We start from the raw sequence: 25,873 nt of genomic DNA, 5'->3' as shown, positions 1-25,873 counted from the left end.
CAATAGACTTCCACATGAAAATGCACACACACACACACACACACTGAGTTTGGTACATAAACATGCTTTCAAATTTAATCTGTTCATCACGGAAGCAAATAACCTTGGTGTCACTGTCCCTGCTCCACTTATATACAATGTACCACCCAATCTGTATATTTATTTACAGGTGTCGCTGAGAGATGGGGATCTGGCCCCGAGAGGGTTAAACGTGGCAGAGGTGTGATGGAACATCTCTTTCATCAGTGGTCCTATTGTCCGTTTAAGAATACAGCACAAAGATCCTTATCTCTAGTCTGAATTACGTTTTAGATGTATCTGGAAGTATTCGGAGGGAATAAAAAAACCGCAGATCAAATCTGTTCAAATCTGTAATGAGCACTCAAACAGTCCATGGAAGGAATCCAAACACGATGCCATAATGAACGAGGGACTTACTGCTGAATCCTTCCCTGCCCACTTGCATTCATCCCTCTTGGAGGGGGTGGCAGGCCACGCAATCTGTGCAAACAGGAGAAAGGAAAATTCACATTAGGCTGAAGGTTGGGAGAAAGATGAATATGTCCCTTTTATGAGATGGACGAAGGAATATGGTAAATGCTCAGTGTAAATTAGAGGGACAAAGGGAGAAATGACCAGTGAGAGTAAGCTGAATTTGCATAAAAGTGATACATATGGGGTTACTCCTTTCTTTATTTACAACATATTCTTGATAATGGCATGAAAGAGTCTTACAGGGAAATTAAATAAATAATAATTGTCTTAAAAAGTAATACATCCTGTTTTTTTTTTGCTCCTTTTTTTAAAAAAATGAACTGAAACCGATTCAAATATCGAGGCGAGTCAGCAGCTGTTCCAGTTCAAATTTCCACTTGTTAAAACCTTAAACATAAGGTTGTGCTTTTCACATCAGATATGGTCAGAAAACAGACTTTTCCAACTATGACTTGGAGAAGTTTGATCTCACCGTCTTTCATACGTGGCCCCTGGTGTCACATTAATTATAAACACACACAGAGGGAATGAGCGTGCATGTGTGAACTGTATTTGGGTAAAAGAATGATTATACTCTCAGTACACAAACCTGTGACTCTTTTTTGTTGCCACTGGCACACAGATGTCAGTAGACAATGAAAATATATGCACATACATGCCCATGCATTATTATGTGCTCACAGTTCCTTATTCCATTACTGGGTTATATATCCTCTCTGGACCTACTGAATTTTGTCAACACGAAAAGCCTTTGCAGCATATCTGACACCAAATAAATTTCCTTTGATTAATCAAGGCTTTTGTTTTGCCATTTATCTTGTAATGATGCAAAGCATTCCTTATAAACTAAAACCTAATCAATTTGGGGACACATTCCCCTTTTCTTTGCAAGGGCTGTGTATTTTTCCCCGTCAGTTTCATTTCCTTGTGCAGCTCTCTGCAGACTGAAGGCAAGCCCGTGTCCGACCTGTGTGTCTGATAGCAGCCCGAATCAGATAAAAAGGCTGTTAACCTAGTCCAGGTGGAGTAATGGAATTACGAACAGCCGTATCTGGACGGAGAGGCGGTGGGCGGCATGAATGCAAGGAGAGAGGGAGATGAAGTAATGGATTCCAGTGGGGGATTCGGGCAGCAGAGGAGAGGAGATAAAAATCGAGTGTGTTTCACCCTTACACAAAAATGTGACAAAACTTTTTTCTTTTTTTTTTAACCAGACAAAGAGGAATTAGAACTTTACCTGTTTGTGTTCCCTGTTTATGTTGACAAGGTCAAACGAGAAGATATAGTCCTCGGCCCCGACCAGCAGCCTCCCTCGCTCCTCGTCCAATAAGAAAGTGTCATAGCTCGAACTATTTGCCAGGCCATTAAAGGTGATGAGGTTACTGGATTCTAACATTTCTGCAAGAAGGAAATGTAAAGAAGTCATCACAAAACTGTAAAGTTACATTTAAAGTACAAACCTGAACTAAAAGCCATCAGTTAGTACCAGCAACTCTGCTGCAGCCTGCTCACAGCCTGCTGCAGCTGGAACAAACATCTCCCCGATAATAATGCCTTGCTGCACGACATTAGAATTACGAAAATTACATGTTCCATTAATGTCCCCATAAATATTTGCACGCACTCACAAACCGATACATGCCATTCAAGTCTAGCATTAGCAGTTTTAAGAGCTCACAGCATGTCACAATCAGGAACCGAGCTCCGACTGCTCAGCCGTGTGATTGGTTGAATAATTCATAATGGAGTCAGGAACAGTGGAAACACTTCATGTAAGGAATTGTGCGTGGGTGGTTTCATGTATCTGAGAATAGGTTATTACATAAATTAGCATTAAGGAATTTATGAGTGCGAATGCACTTCTCCATAACGTTTCCCTTAGATGTGCAGACTTGTAGAAGATAGAGCACGTTGATGTGTTAAAGCACTAAAAGGAAACCAGCAATTTACATGTGGACTGAAGTCCAGCTGGTACTTCATCCATCGGTTAAAGTTTAATCACCCAAGCTGGGTTTCATCCAGTATGACAGGTTTAGTGCTGCAGTACAGCACCAACCACAGATACCACTGATTTTCATCAACACTAGTTAAAATAAAGCACTGTACTTTATAAATAATAACAGAAACGGGTTTCCTGTCGATAAGCCGACATCATATGCATAACTCACTGAAAATGGACCTAGAACTTTTTAGGTTTTCTTTTATTTGGGGTTTTAAAAATATCAATCAGCAGTAATCTTAGCATACACTCTCTGGTGTTACTGCTATGATAAAAAAAAAAAAAACACTGGGTTATCAGATTCTTTTGTAAAAACAACAGCATCAGTGCATCAAAAGATCGTTTGGTTTTAGGTGGGGAAATACTCATAGATGAAGGTGTCACAGTTCTTCAAGAAGATTCAATCAAACGCCTTGAATCGTTATGGTGCTTGTACTTTCCGGGGAAGATGCTCAAAAGTCCTCTGAGGCCCACAGTGAGCTGCTGAATGGTTAAATGTTACCAACTGGAAGGTCTTTTAGTCTGAAGGTCAGTGGTGTGTGTAGTGTGTACTAAGGGTAGCCATTTGCCAGCTAAGCACCAACCAGGTTTATGCTTGGATTAATTTTGCAATATGTAGCAGAATTGAGAGATACAGTTGGTAGCACTGCCACCTCGCAGCAATAAGGTCCCGGATTCTGTGTGGATACGTTGCCTCTCTCCGGGCACTCTGGCTTTTTCCCCACAGTTCGAAACATGACTGTTAGGTAAGCTGGTTATTCTAACCAGTCGGTATTGTTTAATGCGTTTTCTGTTTGTCCTGTGTGTCTCTGTGTTGTCCAGAGATGGACATGTTGTGCCCCGCTTCTCGCTCAATGACCTCTGTAGAAAGGCACCAGCCCCTCCGCGAACCTGCACGCACAAGGGTGTATAGACATAAGATGGAGGGATGGAATGCAGAGATGAACTGTTTTATTTGTTAAAATTCAGTTGTTTCAATTCTAAAAACGCTGAAACAACCAGCCAATAGTTAATAAGCCAATGTTAGCAGTCTTCAGCTAACTCGCATTTGCAAACACATCCCCATAAGCAAGGATTGAACAAGTCATCTGTTTTGAAGATTTTAGAAGGAAAATTCTCCCTTTTAACAAGAATTACAATAAAAAAATGAAATAACAGCATATGACAGTTTGCCCCGAACCTCGTGTACTGGTAACCATAGATCAAGGCAGGGCAAGTTCTTTTTTTTTATTTTTATTTTTTTACACCTTTCATAAACTGGTTAATTCAAGGTACTTTAAAAAAACTAGACTACACTAACAACAAAACAACAAATATATGCACCATATCAGGTGATTTTATGGGATAAACTGCAGGGTCTTTACAGATCTATGGTCTTGAACCGTGGTACAGTTGGTGCACTGCTGATACTCAGGAAAAATGTCGGTATCAATTCTTTGCGAGGTAAATACAGACGAGTTACCTATGATGGAGGGCTACAATTAGCAGGCAAAAAGAGGTTGTAAAAGCGTCTTTTAAACATTTCAATAGGCACACAAGCAAACAAGAACAAGCGAGAATGTTCTGTACGCACTGTAGTGGATGACGATGAACAAAGAATAAGTTCTGGTGGCTCGGATTCTGACATCTGCGGTCAGAACTAGGATCTGGGAGTGACATCAATCCCAATAAAAACCAAAACCCCAAAAAAACTGTGGGATTTTCTTATTGATATGCTCAATGAAGAGACTAATTATCTTTTGCAATACAAGCTACTATTGATTTATTTCTTAGCATTTTCTTTTTTTTAAAATCTCATGCTCACTACAATTAATTGTACAGTACAGTTTATACAAGAAGGATTAAAAGAGTTCAAATCATAAGTGATGGATATCACTATATTTTAATATGCAAGACTTTTACTTGGATTTTGAGGTTGGATTTGGTGGTAAACCTCTTGCTTTCTTGCTTGAAATTTGGACTTCAGAGGAATTTCAACATCCGAAAAAAGTGAAATACATCATTCTTGCACATTTCTCATCAAATCATACAGTGCCAATGATTGAGAATTTTTTTTTAATCATTATGGCTGAACATAAATTGAAAAAGCCCACATCATGTTTTAGTAGAAATTTAAAATGTCTCAGTATAGTGGTTGTAGAAGGATTTTGTTTGCAAACTACTGCTGAGATGGACCAAAACTTTCCAAGTTTCAATGCTATTGGTTATAAATGCAACAAAACTCTTGGGCTGCAAGCTGTTCTGAAAAAAAAAGATGCTTTAAAAACCAAACTTTCTTTATTCATAACATGCTTTAGTTTCTTTGAATTTTCATTTCGGAAGCAGAGCTAAAATTATGACATGGGTATTTTTTTCACAAATAATAAGGTACACAATGTCAGCTCTAAAACTGGCAGGGCCGACTAAAACCACATTAATTAAATAAATGATCAAGCAATGAGTGAATTTTACCAAAATAACAACATATAAGCAAATCCCTACATCACCCGTCAGTAATAGTGATGAGACTGAACACCAAATACTCTAATATATGACATCAAAAAAAGAACAGGCATCTAACTACACATAAGAGAACAGTCCAGTAATCTGTCCCTACAAAACTCAGATTGGCGGGCTGCTATTGGAACCACCTGCCCCCCGGTCACAGTGTGTAAAATCTCTGACATCTGCGTCCACATAAAAGCGGGAAGTGATGGAGAGGGCGATGAAAGACGGGGTGGGTCGACCATCCGCTTTGTAAGAGTACCAGGGCGGTGGCATGGGGCTGCGAGAGGGGAGTGGTCGTCACCTAATAAAGATGGTTGCAGCTCATCCACGTCAGCTGGGTTTGGGTTTGAGGCTGAAGGAAGCCGAGTGGGTGGGTTTGGGTATGAATGGTGGTCTGTAGTCAGGAGTTTGTGTGAACATTTGTAGAGTGCCAGAGAAGGGTTTGTGTGTGGGCTTCATTGTGGAGGGATCGTTACTATACTTCAATATCCTGCCATTCATAAAAACGTGGCTACTCTAACTGCTAAGTAATTTCCACTTTACAATGCCAGACTGGGATTATTTGGAAATATATAGACGTTTCACAGCTAGAACTACAGGGGCCGCCATTATTGCTGGTTTTTTGCTAACAACTTACTGTTTGCGTGGTTACTGGATATTTTTTGGTTTGTGGTCTGAGTTGTGACTGAAGACCAGCATGGCCAGCCAGAATTAGCCATTAAATAATGTAAATATCATGATTTACGCTTCATGTAATTCAGTCTGGCTGGCCAGCAACTCAGAAACTCTGTATTGTGTTAAATAAAATCATTAAAGAGTCACACCGACTCCACCTGCATGAGTTCCTCCAACCCCACGCAAACTCATACATGCACTGGCTTGGTTGAACATCTGCCTTCATTTACACCAAATTCTCGTGTTTGTGTATCAGCACACATCTGATGGATTTAATTTTATCTAGGGACCACAATTTTATCTAGGGACCACATTTGTAATAACCATTATTGACATGGCCCATGTGAAATGGGCCATGTCAATAATTTGCAAAATAAAATTCCCCCCGTAAATTTCGCTTAATCCAATGCGAATAGGCATCTCTGTGAATTCGACAGAAATGGGCGGGATCCAATACGTGAATATGCAGTTTTTTTTTGTTTTGCTTTGTTTTGTTTCCTGGGCGCCTTTTTACTTGCTTTTGTTGAATTGAGGCTACATTGGTATGGAGCTAAATCAGTGACAGCTTGCAATGACACAAAAAGCGATTTGGTGTTGAAAAATTTAACAGTGAAAAATAGAATATCGGAAAATCAAACATTGTTAGAAAGTAAAAATCTATGTTGATATTCTCATTTTATGCTGCATCTTTTTTTCAATGAGAAATGTTTTCAGTGTCACTGCAGAGTTCCTGCAGCTACGATTTCCGTACAACCATTAACTGTATAAGCTAATGAAGATAATATTAATGAAAATAATACTCTTTCTCGTGGTCTAGCAGCAGTACTTGAATCGGAGCCTTCCATAAGTTCACCGCAGTTAGATGACGAGGAGTACCGGAAAAAGGAAGGCCTGTGAAGGAGCCTTCAATTTAGCCCCGCCCCCGGGGGCAAAACAGTGCCAGCTTGTAGTGACATCGTAGCTGAATGTCTGATTTTTCAATGTATAATTTTTTAGTGTTTTATTTTTAATTTTTCAATGATTAATTTTTTGGCAAATCTCTTGTCATTGCAAGCTGTCACTGGTTTATCTCCATACATTGGAGTGTTTAGAAAACCTTGAGTCACAGGCCAGCAAAATAAGCCTGGTAAGCAACCCTCCACACAGTAATACAGAGCCCATCTGTACAATGTATAAATGCATGCATTTAGTGTTGAATTTCTACCCACCGCAACTTTTCCTATTCGTGAAATTGTCGGAGTGGTGGGTATGTATGGGGACAGACATTAACTGGTGAGGTCTAGCTCTTGTTGTACAGTGCGATAGACAGGAGAAGGGGTTCTGGTAACTTATTTATTACATGGGGTCCACAGATAATGCAGGGTTTCCCGCAGCGCTATCTTGGCGTGGCGGCCGCCTCGCCAAACTCACGCCCCCGCCACGCCAACGTTCCCCAAAAAAAAAAAAAAAAAAAAAAAAAAAAAAAAAAAAAAAAAGTGTGACGTTAACACGCGCGTGCGTGAATGGCAGGGAAAAAACACATGGATACCCCCCGCTCCGCGAGTCGGTCCGCGAAAAGAAAACGTGTCGTATCCCCCCCCCCCCCCCCCCCCCCCCCCCCCCCCCGCTCCGCGAGTCGGGCCGCGTAAAACTTGTCGTCCAACCCCCAATACCCCCCCCGCTCCGCGACTCGGTCCGCGGAAAGCGTGTCGTCGCCCCCCCCCCCCCCCCCCCCCGAAACTTACGCCTCGCCTAATCAAATTCCTGCGGGAAACACTGTAATGCTTATCCTGTGTGAACAGGGCTTTTGTCGCTATGCAAGTACTGAACAGTTTCCGATCTTTTCAGGTTGTTCATAGCGCTCCAGTCTACGGACACAACAAAGAAGAAAATATTTTTTCTCATGGTAACATTAGAGCATTTCGTCATATTATCCTCCCAGTTCAATATTGTAGAAGGGGGAGGAATTAATAAACCACCTTTTATGAGAACTAAATGAGAATGCACCCGTTTTAGAGCCCTCGCCATCAAATGCAAATAAATGCCGATTTTACTCAACCGGAAATGACCAGCAGAAATAGCTGGATTGCGGAAGTAAACCGGAAATGCCCGTGAAACTTGTCTATACACACATTTAATGACATGGGTTCATATAGCAAGCAGTATAAATCAGATTATTTTTAGCTTGATCAGGCCATGATCGGTGATCACCAAATATTTGATAATTTTTCTTATCCAGGAATACACCAAAGGTAAGTCTGAGCAGATACAGCTGACAACAAAACCCTTTGATATTGAAGTTATTGAATAAAAAAATATTCAAAGCTTTAGTATTAGCGTTTATTAGTGACAAAGTCACTTGAAGAAGAGACAAAATGTTTCAACAAAGAAGAACCCATCCAGAGGACGTAATCAGTTTTTTTTTTACCTGGATTATTGAGATGCATTCAAGACATATTAGTGATGTGTTTACAAATAAAATTTAACGCAGCACAGAGATGCAAACGGACACTATTCTCTACGCCATGGAACACACAAAGAGAAAATACTACAAATAAGACATAATGCTGCAGGGTCATAAAATGAGTTCAAGCGAAGAATAAGGAAATGGTAGACTTCCGATGTTTTATCAATGAAAAGGTGTAATGGACATGGCAAAAAAAGCCCAACCTGGACAAAGAACTAGAAATGAAACACAAACAATTTTGGTATGGCAAAAGCAAAACAGGTTAAGCTTTAATATTTGGCAATTGAGACTTAGGGTAAATCAATGGGAAAGAAATAGTTGTCAGGCAAAATCTGTATGTGATGACCCGTGTGATGTGAACACAAGCTGAATCCAGGAGCTAATCCTACATGAACTCTGTCACGAAAGATTTCCTCTAAATGAGCCAAGGTAGGAAAAAAAAACAACAAAAAAACAGACATACATCTCTCACCATGTGGCGATCTTTGACAAAGACGAGGTGGCCTGTGCACATGAAAACACACAGAAAGGGCTTTATCCGGGCTGAGATCTACTGTGGTTTGGAAACATTCTGAGGGAACTGGGGCGTAAGCACCTAAGGACCTCCAACCTAAACACAGACACGCTCGTTTTGGAAAAAAAAAAAGGAGCACAAGAGACAGAGAACAGCAGAGCTCATACAAAATATAGCAACTGAGCTTAGGACATGCATATTTACAGGGAACATAAACAGCAGTACACAAAGGAAAAGGAGATTTCTCATAAATGCACGGTGTTATTTTAAAAAAATACAAACCCCACCCATAAACCTACACTATGACCTCAAAGCAGACACCACACAAGTTGTTAATAAATCAACCTAAATTCTGATCTAATCCGATTTTTTGCTCATGTAGCACAATCTAGTTCAGCAGCAGCTTTCATGTAGAACACAGTCCCTAACCTGGGACCCCCGAACACACACGCAACCACTATAATGAATGTGCCCCCCTTTCCACACTCAGCAGGCTCACACAAGCCACTTAACGTACAGAGATACCCGCACTCACCCAAAGCAGTTCAGATGGATTCATGCACCTTCTCTCTTCACTGTCTGTTTTGCATTCTCTCTTATTACACAAATCCTCCATCTGCTCTTTTTCACTAACAAATTTCGCCCTTCACAAATGTAACCTGAATCCACACTGTTCAAGGTGAATGCCACCAGACAGATGCACAAACACATACTTTTTGCAATAACTCATAAGCAGATGTTGACCTGCAGTCACCCCGGCATGCATGCAAGACTCTTCAAAAATCAGTGATTTACATAAGCTTGTAAATTAACTTTAAACATATCAGAACAATGGAAACTAGATCAAAAATCTGTATTTACCTAGCAATCGCATATTTACTGCCATGCAAAATTGTTCATACACTTAATTCGTCTTCATATTTTGTCTTGTTAGAAACAAAAGTTTTGACATTTTTGAGACTTTCCACGGATTCTCAACTGGATCTACTTCTTAACCTTGACTGGGCCACTCTAACACATGAATATGCTTTGATCCGAACCGATCCACCGTTGCTCTGATTGCATGTCTGGGATCGTGGCCCTGCTAGAGGGGGAACCTCAGCCTTTGGGCTTAAAGGTTTTGCAGCGTCCAGCAGATTTAATTTCAGGATCGCCTGTGATCAACTCTAAGCAGCCTCCCCGTCTCTGTTCAATAAGAAGCTAATGTTCGTTAACAAACCTTTGAGGCCTTGAAAAATCGGTTTTATTTCTACAGATATTCGAGAAGACACTGGAAGGGGGGGGGGGGTCCCTTCACCAATAGAGGAATTCTCCGAGACCACAAATACCAACTCCATTTGGACTTCCCGAGAGACACACCGCTGTCTTGTTTTTGTAGTAATTGATAGTAAATCTGGAGTCCAGCTTGAGCACACAGTATAACCTCTGTCTCATCAAATTCAACCGGTCGCAAGAACTCAGCCCTAAATACAGCATGAGTCAATTACACAACTATTGCAAAATAATCAACCCAGTCAGAGCAGATAACTCGCAACATACTACATCAACTGTCTTCATAGCATTTCTGGATGGATTGGAGCACAGCATTTTACTCAGAGGTGAAGTTTTCATTCAGGAGAAATGATAATAATGTATTGGCTTGTCAACTGTTTTTCAAAGGAGCCGAAGGGTTTTTTCTTCTGTTGTTCCTAGGAATAAATATGTGGATACTGTAGTAAACGTTCCCCAAACTGTTTTTCTTAAAAACAAGTCTCACAGGATCGTATTTCAATGAACGAGCAGAACCTGAAGGACAGGTCCAGATGACGAAATGTATACTTGACGGGGAAGTTTTAAAACTTCCCCGTCAAGTGGACGGGGAAACATGGATCTGACCTTTATTTTCACCCACTCACCCATAACCCTGTTAGCTGCAGGCAAGCATATCTTTTCTTACCTCAACAAACTGAGCGACTTGATAAGATAACTTTGGTTAAAGGAAAACCTGCTCCTTTAAAAATCACCATAGACATATTACACAGGAACCTATTTTGTATATGCATAAATGCTACTATTAACTTTAAACCTCACTACACGTAATGAATGTGTGTGAAAAACAAAACATTAAAATGTTAAAGTTTGATGGGATTTTAACCTCCAGGAATCATTTTAAAAATGTCTTTTAAAAATGCATTTTAATTTCACTCAATGACCTGCTGAATGGACAAAATAATTGACAAAAAAAACAAAACAAACAATCCTAACTAAAATTAAATTTACCCTAAAATACCCAAACCAGGCAAATATTTGTATCATTTGTGGCAACCAAGCAAAATATTAGCAAACCTGAAATCAAGGAAAAAAGTATTGGTAAAAACACCGAGCTAGTTTTCTTCTGACGTCTCTTCCATGTTGATTATAACGTCGCAAACACGGCTCCAAATTAGAGCATTCCATCAACTTTTTAAAACTGATGTATTCGTGTCTTTTTATAGCTGTTGTCAGATGCGAGGGCGACTGTATTTTTATTTTTCATAGAGCTCAGCAGCTGTTTGGGGGAGCCCAATAGTGATAGCTGTGAAAACACATTTCACTGTGTCAAGGTACTTTACAAAGCTGAGAAATTTATTTTAACCAATCATTTTCAAAGCAAGGCTGTAAATGTTGTCCCTTAGCTTCACTGCTTTAGACTAACTTGTATTTATTTTTTCTTTTTGCACAGAACAAAAATATACAAAAAAAAAACATCTTGATCTGTCTGTAAAATAAATAACTGATAAAATATGTCAGTATAGCAGATTTCAACTAGAAGCGCACAGCTCAATTTAAATTAAAATTTCATTTGCATAAACAAAAAATATAGACAAATGCAGGTTAAAACTGGCAAATATGAAAAATCCATTCACATAAATTAGCATTTGTCTCTATCATATTTCAATATGGAAAATACTGTGCATCATGTATCTCAACGCTTTGAAAATGGAAAAAAAAAATTCAAGTGCGGTTTTTCTATGGAGTACCCTTCACTCCCCCATTCAGCACGCAGGCAGGCGTTTTTAGACGCCTACATGCCACGAAACGGCGGAACAATGAAACCCCGTGGAAAAAAAAGGCGACGGGCCATTAAATTATGTTTATCTGAATGCCGGCGCATGCGGCTGCACAAATGTGCGTTTGAGTGATGGGAAACACAAAGCCTCGCAACGGAAAACACTTGACTGAGATCCAGCAAATAGAAAATATTCCAATAAAACATCAGAGCCTTTTTTTTTTCTCCAAGAATTGTTTCATCTTTCAGTTGTACAATGGATGCTCAAAAAAAGGAAAGGGATTTTGTGGAACAAAATAAGTTCTATTCAAAATCCTGCAACTGCACTAATGTGACTAAAAATGTACGTTTTGGACCCAAACAGCCGCAACATGGTAATTTGCAAAGAGCTTAGCCAAAGAAAGTGTTAAAATATAATCTTAAACTCAAGGATACCCACACATGCCGTAAAAAAAAAAGTTCACATCTCGGCTTTTGTCTTTTAAATACAGTAGCAGGTGTGGGTTGGTTTCCATGGCGACCAGCTGTATAATAACACAACCCGGACCACTAGAGATCTCATTCAGGTGTATCTTGAGCGACAGACTATGACAGGAAACGCGCTCCCTTTCAGCGCACATTTTACCATGAACTCTGTGGCAGAGAGCAGCTCCAGTGTGAAATTCCAGATTAGAAAGAAAATGCGAGCATGAATGGGCTGAGTGTGGACCGGATTTCTGCTGCAGCTGAAACGCACACGTAAAGCTCCAATAACCAGACGCTACACACCATGTTCAGCGTTGCAAACCCATCCAAAATTGTCCAGTTTGTGTCCATGAGCAAGCAGGCAACAGGTCCACTACCCAGAAGTAACCCCCAAGTCTAAACAAGGGTGAGCGATATTAAAATGTTAGAGTTGGTTGACGACATCGATAAGGCACAATCTATGCGTTGTCATTCTACAGTCTTGCTCAGGGATCAGTCTTAGTTTCCTTTAGCTGCATAACCCTGCAGCTACGTCACAGGTTTTACTTTGCGAGGATGAAGTGGCAACTGGTTTTACTGATGACAGTGGAAAAATCTGGATGAGTGTTTAGTTGCTATTACCGTTTAAAATTAAATTACCATTAAAAGCATATTTGGTTAGCCACACAACATTTTGATTGTCCGTGAAACGGAGCGTTGCCGACGTGAGCAGAAGGCTCAAGTAAAGCAGGATTTTTTTTTAACTGTTAAATGTTGTTGTAATCTTGACTTCATAACGGTGAAATGAAGGAAACTAGGCAACTATCCCTCTGCCTCCGTCAGCCAACCACTAGTGGTAAGTAAGTTCCCTTTTAGGCTGAAATGAATCCTTGACCAGTGTTTACTTAGTTAAAAGAATATTACAATGAATGAAGACAGATAATTTCATGCTAACCTTAACAATAAGAGGCAAGATTCACCTTTGTTTGTCAAAACACAAATGCCTGAATGCTACTTGCAATGTGTTTGGACTGCAGAAAACAATTATTCCATCAAAATATCTTAATAAACAGACATTTTTTTATAAAACATACTGTTAAAAACAGTAAAAAATAATTGTGATGCTGCTGGCATTACTGTTAGTACAGTAACTTCAGCATTTAAGTAATTTTATTGCATGCATATCTATGTTTCAACAAAAGTAATAATCTGATGAATAGACCCAATATTAATGATGCACGCTTCCACATCTTTACCTCCCTACGGCAGACTGTAATTTGTTCATGACACCAATTTAATAGCAGGCAGCTGTTTTAATTTGTTAACTTTATTAAAGCCAGTTTGTAAAAACACTGGACACGATCCTAAACGCCGGGTGCTCTATGATTTATGCCGAGCAGTCGGCATTTTAACAGTTACATATTTGTCCACTTAATATTCAGCAGCTGTTGGATTCCTTTTTTATTTTCCAGCAGTAGAAGCATTATCATTTTACCAAATATCCCAAGGTGGTCCTACACATAATTCACTGGAATGACTTTCTCCTTATTTATTTTTTTAATTTTACTAATCTGACTTAGTTCTTGTTATTTTTTTTACCAAGTTTTTCAGTTAGTACGTTTTATTTGAACCTTGGTTTTTGCATATATTCCTTGTAAGACACTGGATTGCATTCTCAAGAAAAAAAGAGAGCTTAAAAAAAAGTGAAAACCAGGTATAATGCTTTACAAGAGACACTCGCTGCATTGATGAGTGTCAACATGTCCGTCATTTTAATGAAGAAAAAAAAAATACCATGACTATTACAATTCAATTTTATATTCCATTTAAATTCCACTCTTAATTCTTCTCAACCTCAATCCTACACTTAGTTTTGTCATCACAAGAAATTCCTGTTTTCCCCTGAGAAAAAGAGCGACAGAGGGGAGGGAGAAAGAATAGAAAACACGTTAAACTAGAGGATTTGATGGGATGAGTGAAGCAGCAAAAGTGTAGCAGAGTGAAAGATAAACGCAACAGAAACCCGAAATCAGGCATAATGACAGCAGGCTAAGCCAGAAACATGAGCTCACATGAAAAACGCTCTCACGCAACAAAAGCAGTGAAATGTGGAACCATTTCATTAGTGTGTATCTCCTGTTGTCACCGGACGGCTGGACCGCAGAGACCAGCGCTCTGACCACAGACTGCTTGGGGCCTGGCCGTGCAGGCTGTGGAGAAGCCACTCATACGCAGCTAAAACGCTCAAAGGATAACCAGGCTGCCCAGGAAAACACACACACACACACACACACACACACACATTCTCTCTGGTATGTAAATAAACCCACCGATGTGAGCCTGGTGGAATCGAATAAACGGTTAGAATTGGGTCGTGTCTATCACAATATCACTCCTGCAGAAAAGGGAAGGTAGTGTTCTCACCAGGCAGTTTGATGGATGGACTCTGAGAGGAACCAGGCTGTGGTTATCATGGTGGTGTCTGGAGCCTGAGCCTGTTAGTGCAGCCTGTCAGCTGCACGGTGTAGCTGAATGTCAGCTCTGCCATTTTATTACAAATTAATGAGGCGAGGCTAGAGATCTGAAAGTAACCCCGGCAAAGTGTGACACCGAACACGTTGCAGAGAAAGAGGGACCCTGTAATAAATTTGAGGACAAAATCACAGATCCTGGCCCTATACAGTATCTGAGGATAATGTGTAACCATTGTCTGTGCTTCGATTAAATACATTTTATTAATGGAGATGAACTAAAAAAAGGATACTGAATGAAAAAGGCCTAATTATAATGAAGTTAATTTGCACTTTTGTGGTCTGGTAGAGGGAAAGACAAACCTATGCACAGCGAAATGTGAAAAAAGGACAAATTTAAGGATTTGTTTTTCTCTTAACTTATATTAATAATAAATTGCACATCACTTTAACGCAAACCTTTCCCATAAACAAATCCTTACACTTTATTCTCTTTAGATGTTTGCCATGTTTGTTTGCTAATCCTTTTCCTTTGGCACTTATTCTGCAAAGATGTCCCTCTCGTTCGTAACACGACTCTGCTCAGATTGAACGGTGCACCCTTTCTCCATCTGACTGACAAGACTTAGCAGGTGGTGGGACCCATTCATACCCACAGTACTGCAATCTGCACAAGGCTGTAACTCAAGCCTGCGTCCCAAACACAGATGCAAAGACACGGGATATTTTTCTGGTGTGCATGCCTGTGCGTCGCTTAAGTACACATAGGCAAAAAAGCCCTAATAGCGCATATACAACACATGGAAACTAATTGCTAATTAAACACAAACAGTGCTCCCGCGGCGTCCTGTTGCTGCTTTTTGAGCTCTAATCTCATATATATATATATATATATATATATATATATATAGAGAGATAGATAGATAGATAGATAGATAGATAGATAGATAGATAGATAGATAGATAGATAGATAGATAGATAGATAGATAGATAGATAGATAGATAGATAGATAGATAGATAGATAGATAGATAGATAGATATAAATATTTTTTGTGTTTGTTTTTTTACATTTCTGTTTGAATAACACTGTGCACAGGATATATGCTGCTTTCCAAAACACAATTCAGGGAAAAAAACAAATAACAAATAAGATAAGGAATGGGCCAGTTTGGGATTCCCATGATATGATAATGTTGAGTAAACTACAGCAGTTGTACAGTATGTACAAAAAATGCATTACAGAAATGGATAGCACTTTGCAAAGGCTTTTAATTTGAAACATAAAAATGTAATTATGTCCTACCACTGCCAACATTATCTAACATATTCATTATTACAACTATGATGTTTATAGAAAACACTAGCTAAATTTAATTTTCAGATAAAAAAACAAAGTTTCTATCCGTACCTACCCATTTGTTCTCCATTTGCACCAGTTTTCCACTGAAACTGGAGATCTTTATTATTTAAAACTATTTTATTTTGAATAATTATAGTGCTTATATTTCCTTTCTTTGCTAAAAAAAAGGGACAACAAAGCAATAGGTTGTGCTTTCCTGCATTTATCTCGTTTTTTCTATTTCCATCCACTATCAAATGAGAGACAAATGAGTGAATGATAGGAAAAGATAAACTGTGTCAAAGACAACATGAGCTATGGCTTTTTGAGAATTTTTAGCCTAGCACTGTTTTAACGCTGAAGGTAGGCTATTCATCTTTTCAATTTCAGTGAAGTTAATGTCAACGCTACTGCTACTTGCTGCTGCAGCAAAGGTCTTGATTGGAATACCACGGGACATTTTTTTTTCTAAAACAGAGAAAAAAAAAATCAGTCTTTAAAAAAAAAAAAAAAAAAAAAACATAGCACCAAGTATGTACCCGTATCTTTACTGCACAAAATAAATTTTTTTTTGTTGTAATGCCCTTTATAGAATAAGTCACCTATACCAATCTGATATTAGCTGGTCTATCTCCTTCAGTTGCCATCGTGCAGACAGCTTCACCACTCTTTGTAGCTCCTCAAGTGCAGTTTCAAAACCACACATACATCATCATTAAAGAGCAATAGGAGGAACTGCTTCATTTTCCATGTCATTAAACTTATGTTCTTTCACTTTTTTTTTCATGACAGAAAATATTTCCAAACAGCAGAATTGTTTTTCTTGTATGTACTGAAAAAAGCAAACTAGCGTTCTTTCAGCCAGCTGACTGGCAGTGCACACTAGCTGGAGGGAAGGGGGCATCGCTGCTATATTTCATTTTCCACATGGTCAGAAAAAAACCCAGTCGCTGCAGCACTCTGATTCATGAAAACCCAGACAAATGGCATAAAATCAGATTTAGGCTGTTTCTAAGCCATGACATTTTAAAACCTTGGTACACCTTAATCATTTGTTAAACCTCAGAAATTGAAGTAGTGGTAATGTGCTTTTCTTGCTGTTGCAATGAAAGCAAGTGACTTATTTCTTGATGCCTGGATAAATGGCTTTTGGTTCCGCAAATTGAGCTGTGTCATCGCACAATTATCTGTGGGGGCCACGAGAGTCGGCGTAAATGCCTTCTCTCACAAATTCATCGCACCGTCTTTTCGACTTCTGGAGCGGAATGGTGGGAGCGTAACAAACTCTGCGGTTGGGTTTGTGAATGAGTGCATGGAAATGAATTACATTCGAGTTTAACATGGGGGCATATTGAAATGCAGGCTACTGGAAAACATTGGTTTTACCATTGAAATGTGGCTGCGTGGGAGCAAAGAGGAAGGTTTAGCGTATCTGTGTGTGTGTGTGCATGCGCGTGTGTGTCCGGATACAGTTGAAAAGACTAACAGCTAGGGAAAAAAAAAGATATGCATTGACTGACCTGCAATCAGAGACAGCATAAAATAAAATAAAAATACCCCCCCCCCCCTTACAAACACACGCATGCAGGCTTCTTAAAGATGGCACTTAGGGTTTGTGGTGTTGTGGTTCCATGAGAGACGACTTAGCCACAGGAGAGGGAAGAAAAGAACTATGAGAAAGAGGGGAAAAGGAGAGCGATGGAGGCAGGCATCTCCAAGGTTGGCGCGTTGGGAGTACACCTTGTAATTATCTACATCCGCTCTGTCAGCCGCAGCCAGCAGAACGGACAGATACAGACGAGAGACTCTCCAAACGTGATACTCACATGGTAATTCGCACATCAAAGACAGAACAGGAGGGGGAAAAAAAATAAAAAATCAAGAACAGATAAACCAACACACTTGCGAACACCCACAAACAGACAAGCTGCACTTATTTTTCAGGGAAGCAGTCCCCTCCTAAACACATACAGGCTTATTATGGGGCTCAGACCAGACATCTCTGAAAGCAGTTCCACACCAAGTGTCTATTTTGAAGGGATGCGTGTGAATTGCGGCTCCTTCGTCCCTTTCCCGTTTGTGTCCCATCTTTCTTCCAATTGCGTATATCGATGTAGATTATGGTACTGTGCGGTCATGTGTTAAGCTCCCCTAACACTGGACAGAAAACCTTTTTTATCAGGATTCGTTTTTGCATTTTCAAAAAGGGTTAGAGTTTCAAAGTTTATTCCCATGCCTTCCTTCACTGTTTGCCTGTCTCGGTTGTTCCTGCCTCTGTTGACCTTTAGGGGTCAGTGTTACTCCTGACGGCTGCCTACAGTGTGCAACACTGCAACACACTGGTTGCATGCTGGAATGTGATCGTAGGTGCGCACTGATTCAAGCCTACCACTGTCTGCTGTAATTCTTACGGCTGATAGAGTAAAGCAGAAACCCTTCCTCAAGTCCTTCATTGCAAAGTGTTATTTTTTTAATCGACACTCCAAAAGACCCGCGCTGAAATGATAAAGCGTCTTCCCAGACTTTAGTTTCACCCCGTGCCTTCCTTAATATATTAGTCAAGGTGAGAAATGCAAGCATTACTGCAGACTCAAGGAGAGGAGAAAATCATTAACTGCTGTGATCATCGCAGTGTCCCCCCAGTGAAACCGCAACCTTTTCCGCTGAATGTCTAACTGACCCCGTTGGGAAATCATTGACTCTCCACTTGCTCTGCCAGAACGTCCCATGAGAGGTCATTTTATCTACCTGTCTCCATTTCTCAGGCGCTCTTCGGTGGAAACTGCTCACTCTGCAGTCGTTTGCCTGTCCTTTTCTAGATGATGAGGATTCTTCACTCGTGTGCGACTATCAATGCCTTGGGGGCTTGTCATCAGCTCTCATTTAAGGATGATTTCATGGGACTCAGCTCACATAGCTCTTGAGAGTGTCCTGGGAGCCAGAACGTGATCATCCTGCTCTGGAGATTTGCTTGTTTGACTGTCCTTTCCATGAAAATCCTCCCCCCTTGTTGTTTATTTGACTTAATTACTATGCCGGCTGCACGCGGGGTATAGGGGATGACTGACACTTCATTTAACAACCAGCCTCCCTTCCTTTGCCGTCATCTGCCTTACATCTGCCAGCTGTCTTTCACTGCGAGTGAACGCTCATCCCCTTAACCGTCTTCCACAGTACTGGTGTTAACAGAGAATTTTTTCTTCTCCTGATGGACATCCAGAGAGCCATCAAACACCTGTGGAGGCGAAACACACGAGACGGTGACGAGCGGGCAGCACAAAGCAGGTGGCACACGGCACACTCGCGTGTGAGCCAACGGCTGACTACGATCACGCGTTCGACAGACGATTCAAGAGCCCGACAGAAGATCCCGATTCATCAGCTCGCACTCACGCGCCACAACCAGGTGTGTCAATATACAGTAGGAGGACGTGCAAGACCTGGCAATTTCATTTTTTTTTTTCTGCACGCAAGCTGAAACACCTCTTCCAGTCCAGGGGGAGGAAATCACAAGAGAGGGTGTTGAGTGCTCACACCAAGATCTAACAAGAACATTAGCACAAACAACATGACTTCAAAGCAAAAACGCATTTTTTTCTATTACAGAATTCTATATCTAACGAGACAAGAAGCAGACCTGCTTTCTCAATTTGACAATTCCCATCCATCACTCTCGCAGTGTGTCAATCCACACTTTGATGCTCGGCGACATGTCTCTTGTCTCGCACTTTTTGTTGGCAACGTGTTCCCTTGTCAGACTGCACGTCATGGAGGATCACAAAAGACTAGATTCGCATTCTTTAAACAGATGTCTGCGTGAAGGAGGGCTGACATTTTCCCATCATCCTTAAAAAGCGTGGCTTTGTGTGAACTGATGTGATAGAGCCCAGGGGATGGTTGACACGAAGCAGGTAAGTCCAAGAATCCATCTTCTCATGTCATCACACTTTAAGACCTTGAATCATGACTTGTGAAGGAAACTGAGCAGAGAAGAAAATACTAAAATCAGTTCCATTTTTATTTCAGCCTTAGGACATGTGCAATCATATTCATTTGGAAAGCTGAAAGGGTGATAAAGGGAACTATGCTGCCCTCAAAATTACAACTTGCCCTCCATCTAAAGAATAAAGCATGTCATATAGTAGGCCTCTAAACATAAGTTGCACTAAATGTCTCGTCTAAACATAGAGCTGAATTGGTGACGGACATTATTTTTAGCCCATGCTTACGGGCAACATTTGATGCTTCATCAAAAAAAAAAAAAACTACAACAACTAAGATTTGGGTGACAACCAAATGCACGAGAAGACTTTCAACCACGTACTCCTGCTTTCGGCTGCAAATCAGCTTGTTCGTAAATTTCCAGAGGGTGTAACGAGGAGTCACAAGACCACACTTCACTTCAATGTACTTTCCCAAAACTTCGTCCACCCCCCCCCTCCCCTTTCCAAAAAAAAAAAATGGCAAAAATGTTGCCAGTTATTTCGGTCCAAGTTGAAAAGTCTGCTATTACACGGAGCCTGATTTAGTGTAGGGTGTGAGAGAGGAGACGAGACGCAGAAAAGAGAAAGAGGGAGGAGGAGGAGGAGGAGAGGAAGAGCCGGCGCTCCGCAGTCTCCCCTCAAAATAACACAGAAGGAGAGAGAATAACATGTCTGCTAAATCTGTCAAAAACATACACGTGCATGATGAATTCTCTTACTCCACAAAACCTGCAAATTGGTGACTTGTTGCACAAAAGTCAAACCGAACAGCACTCAACGCCTTCAACTGTATAATTCAAGATAGAGTAAGGAGAGAGGGGGGGGACTGTGTCATGACCGGCAAGTCAACCCCCCCCCCTTTTTGGAGATTTTGGGACAGAAGCCATTAGAACTGAGGCTCTGCTGCCTGTTCATTGCACTTAACAGGGCTGTGCAGTACCAGCAGTAGGGGACAGCAGAAGAGGAAAAACGATACATGGCCAATTTATACATTTAACTTCAGGCAGGAGTGCTTCCACAGCATATGGAAACAATCCCCCTATTTGTAAAGAGAAAGGTGAATTCTTAGAGTCAGCCAGTGTGAGCGAGAGGGAAGGAGTGAGGAAATGAATACGGAGGGTTTTCGAAGAGAGGTAGGTCTTGTGCGCTGACCAAGAGACAAACACAGAAGCAGAAATAGACTTACTCTCATAAAGGAAGAAAAGGGATACTCAGTGAGCCAGAGGATAGATGAAAAGAACAGCACAAAAGAGCAGCCGTGGGCAAGGGAAACAGGTCCGGTCTAAAAGCAAACACACAAGCAATCCTCTATAACCTGGAGTCAGAAAACAGAAGGAACGGGCTTACCCTTGAATGACAGCTTTAGTCTGGGAACGTTGTGCTTGGGCTCAACTCCTCTTCCCGGCTGCACCGCGAAGCACAGCAGCACTACAGTCCCAAGCAGGTAATCCATGGTGCTGGAGTGCTGCTGTCTGGCCTCCAGACCAGGGGGCCACTCAGAGCCAGACCCCAACAAAAGTGTCCCCCCCTCCGCTGAGGCACGCAAGCGCTGAAAGTAGAGGTTCCAGGGAGAGGGCAGCGAATCCTGGTTGTACTCCCCCCGGCTCAGAGCGCACGCTGTTGGGGCAATTCTGATGTGCGAAGGCGGCAGAGGGGGGTATGGCTCACATGGCTCCCCATGTGGAAATCCAGGCTGTATAGTTGACTGGTTTATCTGTCCTCCCCCAGGTGAAGACACTTCAGCTTGACTGGGATGAGATGTAAAAGGGAAATCAGAGAACTTATCCAATATAAAAAAGGCTGTCCTCTTGCCGGAGATTTTTTCTTATCTGTTTCTGTCCACTGGCTCCCACTCTTTGAGCAGACACTCGCAACAACCCTCTAATCCTTGTGTGCAGCTCCACCAGACTGCGAGAGAGCTACACCATCCACGGTAAGGGAGGGGAGGGGAGGGGAGGCAGAGCAGCTGAGAGAGGGAGGGAAAGCAGGAGGAAAGAGGAGGTGGGGTATTGCTTGAGAGCAGTGATGGAAGCAGTGTCATAGAGAGGAAGCAGAACGGTTAAGATTTATAGTCTTGACTTTTCCGCACTCGTTTCCTTTGCTCTTTGTCTTTATTTTTTCCCCCTTAATTTATTCTCCATCACAGAAATGAAACTCCTTCCCTTCCTCGTCTAAGTCCTCTGCCACTTACACTGTCTGACCATGAAATTTAAAGTTTAATCACCGAGTGGCCCTACCTGGCTTATTAAAGTGATTAAAAAGCAGAGTTAATCTGGTCAGACAAAAGATGGAGACCCAGAAGAGAGCGCTGGCAATACATTTAATGAGAGTCTTGACTTAAAGAGATCTATCAGAGTTTAAATGAAAAACAAAAACTATTTGGTATTAGGATTTCTTTTTGAAAATGGTTTTATCTAGAAGATTTCAAGACATAGTAGACAAAAGATAAACAAAGCTAATATGGTGACAACTACTCATAGTTTGGTAGCCTTGAAATCATTCAAGGCTCTAAAACACTTTTAGCTCAAGCCCAAATGAAACCTTGTTTTACAATTTGTTTCCAACTAGACTGTCATTCCAAGTGGACGATATGAACATTAAACTAAGGGGGAAAAAAAGACAAATAATAGCAGTGGAAATGTTCTTTTTCTTTTTCTGCTAAGACGATAAAGGTTCAATAAAACAGTTCTTCTAATGCTTTGATTAGTCTAGAATGACTCAGTACAACAGTTTCATCAAAGTATTGCTGTTTCGTTATTTCAATCTAAGTGGGTCCTAATAGGAGAAAAATTTTAAGTAAAAAAGCTATTTTTTTATGCTGCACAAATATAATAAAGGTTTTCAACTGTTTGTTCAATGTAGAATAATCAAGTTGAGATTTTATAGATCGAGTCAGAGCTACTTTAGCACCAAATCAGAAGATCCAAAGGAAATACCAACTTCAGTATCATTAGTCACAAGCAATTGTGGACATCATTTTTATAGTACTTATACTGTCCACAACACAGGGACTCCCACTCTCCATTGGCTCTATGTGCAAATAAGCAACAGAAAACTCATTTGATTGCCACCCCGGGCAGTGAGCCAGATGGCCCACATCAAAACCAGCCATAGCAACAAAGGATACTTCAACATGTAGCCTAAAGAAGCTCGAACAGTGGGACTTCAGTAGGTACACCACTGTTTCCATCTGGCAAATTATGTCTGTAGTTACTTGATTGCGGGAGGATTTGTACTATTTCTAATAGCAAAAGAAAATGTTACATTAAATATAAAAAAATATGTATTTATTAGAATTTCTGATCAAATATATTAATGCTTAATGAGAGACACCATGAGAACTGTTATAAAAACAAAGATTTTGCAAGACTTCTGCTTGTCTTTCTGTTGTGGCCGGTTGACTCTGTGTTTGCTTTGTGCTCGTCTGAATATTGTTTCTGGTTAGCAACCGCAAAACCTTGTGCTCTGTCTCAATGGCTGACTCATCCCACAACCTTACCTTCTAAAAACATTAGTCAGAAGAGGGAAACTTCATCAAAACCTGTTGATGGAAGGATATATAGTGTGTTATATGGTTTCAAAAGCATGACTAAAAAAAAAAAAAACTAGAGGAACTTTTTTCCCACCTGTACTATTTTGTTTATATTCCATCTACAGTTACTATCCTCTCTGTTGACTAAATTGAATGCCAATTCAAAGCATTTCTGTAATGGCTTATCTTTGCAGACCACCATCCAATTGTGTTTTTTTATGAAACCACAATTTATTAGAGTTTTCAGGTTTTGTAAGGTTTCTTTCATTTGTTTTGATCCTTTATACCAGAAAACACATTACATCAAGCATATAAAGCCAGGTAAAACGGGTAAATGAACAAAAATCGTCATGGGTGTTGAGGCCATCATACTCGCAGCTGACTCGCTAAATCATTTTGTGAGTCAATAACTGGAAGATTTGGGAGCCACTGTGGATGCTCCTGAGCAAAGTATAATTTTTGTGGCCATTTTGTACCTACTTTTTTGGGAAGGAAAAAGTATTGTCTTCTCCTTGCTATTTCCTAGGAAGTCGATTTAGAAGCAATTTTCATTTATAATGACAACCAGTTAGTTATCAATATAATTCTTTCATCAGAATCAGAAAACTTTAATAATCCCAGAGGGAAATTACTGAATACCATACTACTATCTACCAAGAGTAAAAGGAAGGCATATTTTGGGCTAAGGTCCCCAGTACCAAACAGTTTATTAACTGGCATGAAATGGAAATAGTTTCCTCTTTCTGGGTCCATTTGATCTGAGAAATATGTTAATCAGCTAAATCTGTTGCACATACAGCCACGCCAAGGTTTTCGTGCAAACAGCTTTTCCTATTTTAAATGCCAGAACCACTGAAAATAGGCCTAAGACATATGGGATTCCTACACAAATGTTTTATGCATGTTGCTTAAATTCATGCAGTGAGTTGTAACCCACTACTTCTTGGTTCCATAGTCTCAGTTCAATACTCTAGGACACCAAATAGCCTATAATCTAGGCGGCACATGCATGAAATGAAAGGATGAAGTAGCTTGTAATAGGGTGTTACCAATTGGGGGGTTGTCTTTGCCTGAAGAGGTAGAGTTTAATTTTCTTGATGGCTTGTCACAAGTGATGGTGAAATGGTAGTGGAAATGTATGGCCGCATTAGGTCCTTATCTGCTATAAGTCAGCCAATATTCTGGTCTCTTGGGGAGAAGAAAGAGCTGAGCCAAAAAGCCAAGCTGTCGATTTACCAGCCTGTTTATGTTCCTACCGGCACCTATGATTGTCAAAAGAATGAGATTCTGGATACAAACGGCGGAGGAGGGGTTGGGGTTAGGTGGAAATTAGCTACCTCCATAGCATGGCAGGGCTCAGTCTTAGAGATAAGGTGAGGAGCTTTGTTATCCAAGGGAAACACAATAGAGCGCTGGTATACTTTTGTAATTCAAGTGAGGTAGTTTCAGGCATCAGGTCCAGGTGCATCCAGGGCACCTCTCTTTGGATGCTTTCGAGACCCAACGTCAGGCCTTTGAACCCTTTTGAATTCCAAAGAAGGAGCAGGAGAAATTCACTGGTGGTACTACTCTTTTACCGGAAACACTGTCGCTCTAGCACCGGCTTGGTACGCGTGACTCAGAACGTTGGTGTTTTGTTAGGAGATGACATCCTTTTCCACCCACTTTCGGCACCAAGCAAGCCAATGCTATGCATCTGTAGAAATGTATTCATGTTTCTATTTTATTTTAACATTATAGACACTGTTAAAAGAGCTACCTGAGTCTGCTCAAAACTGTTAGATTGAACTGTAAGCCCCCAGTGGGAAAGCTTCAACATGCACGAGACTAAACAAGCGTCACAAGCTCATGCACAATCCTCTGGAGGAAACAAGGCTTCATCGAGGGACTTTTTCTTAGTTTTCTTTTACATAAATGGCTGCGTCTTGGGTAAAATATATTTTCTTATGTGAATGGCCAACACGTGCATGCCCTGCTGTTTTGTTTACTCACCCTGTCGTGCACTACTTAGCAATAGCTCCGCACCTCTTGTGCCACTGGCAGAGTAAAGCCATTCTGCAATGCCTCCAGTTAGCTGCTTATTCCTACTAAAAAATGCCTGGACTCGCTCGATCACGAAATTAGTCAATTGTTATTATTAAAATATGTGTTTTAACTCATAATATCATTACTTAAAAAGCAATGTTTCTTAACCAGACAAATATTAATTCAGGTATAGTTCCTTTAAACATTGTGATGAAGGTAAGAGGCTGCTGGTTTTGGGAGGTTGAAGATTAGAAGGAGGAGTCTCCAATAGAGAAACGACTGCAGCTTTGGACCTCGCAAAGAGGAAGTTCATTATGACCATATGTGAAGAAATTATTATTATGCTTTATCAGACAAAACAAATGTAAAGTAATATCAATTGATACTGGCTGACAAGGAAAAGGAAGACATTTTAGGAAAGAGTGTGTTAAAA

General features: G+C 40.6%; 1 protein-coding gene across 2 annotated transcripts in view; it reads right to left on the bottom strand.

Moving 5' to 3' along the window:
- The window catches only part of sema3aa (sema domain, immunoglobulin domain (Ig), short basic domain, secreted, (semaphorin) 3Aa), a 47,706-nt gene extending 25,899 nt beyond the window's left edge, over window positions 1-21,807 (bottom strand). Inside the window, exons 1-3 of one of the 2 annotated variants that reach the window (XM_021309421.2) lie at window positions 21,231-21,807; window positions 1,733-1,893; window positions 439-501 (exon numbers count right to left, since the gene is read on the bottom strand). In XM_021309421.2, coding sequence (XP_021165096.2) covers window positions 439-501; window positions 1,733-1,893; window positions 21,231-21,336 — 330 coding nt within the window. In that variant the 5' untranslated portion in view covers window positions 21,337-21,807. The remainder of the gene's footprint in view (window positions 1-438; window positions 502-1,732; window positions 1,894-21,230) is intronic. The other variant, XM_012850262.3, reaches the window with a different exon arrangement.
- Between the last annotated feature and the right edge of the window lie 4,066 nt (window positions 21,808-25,873).

The sequence above is a fragment of the Fundulus heteroclitus genome, chromosome 17 (genome assembly GCF_011125445.2).
Source record: "Fundulus heteroclitus isolate FHET01 chromosome 17, MU-UCD_Fhet_4.1, whole genome shotgun sequence".
NCBI classification, from domain to species: Eukaryota; Metazoa; Chordata; class Actinopteri; order Cyprinodontiformes; family Fundulidae; genus Fundulus; species Fundulus heteroclitus.
Note: the sequence above shows the minus strand (reverse complement) of the source record. Positions and strands in the feature narration are given on the sequence as shown.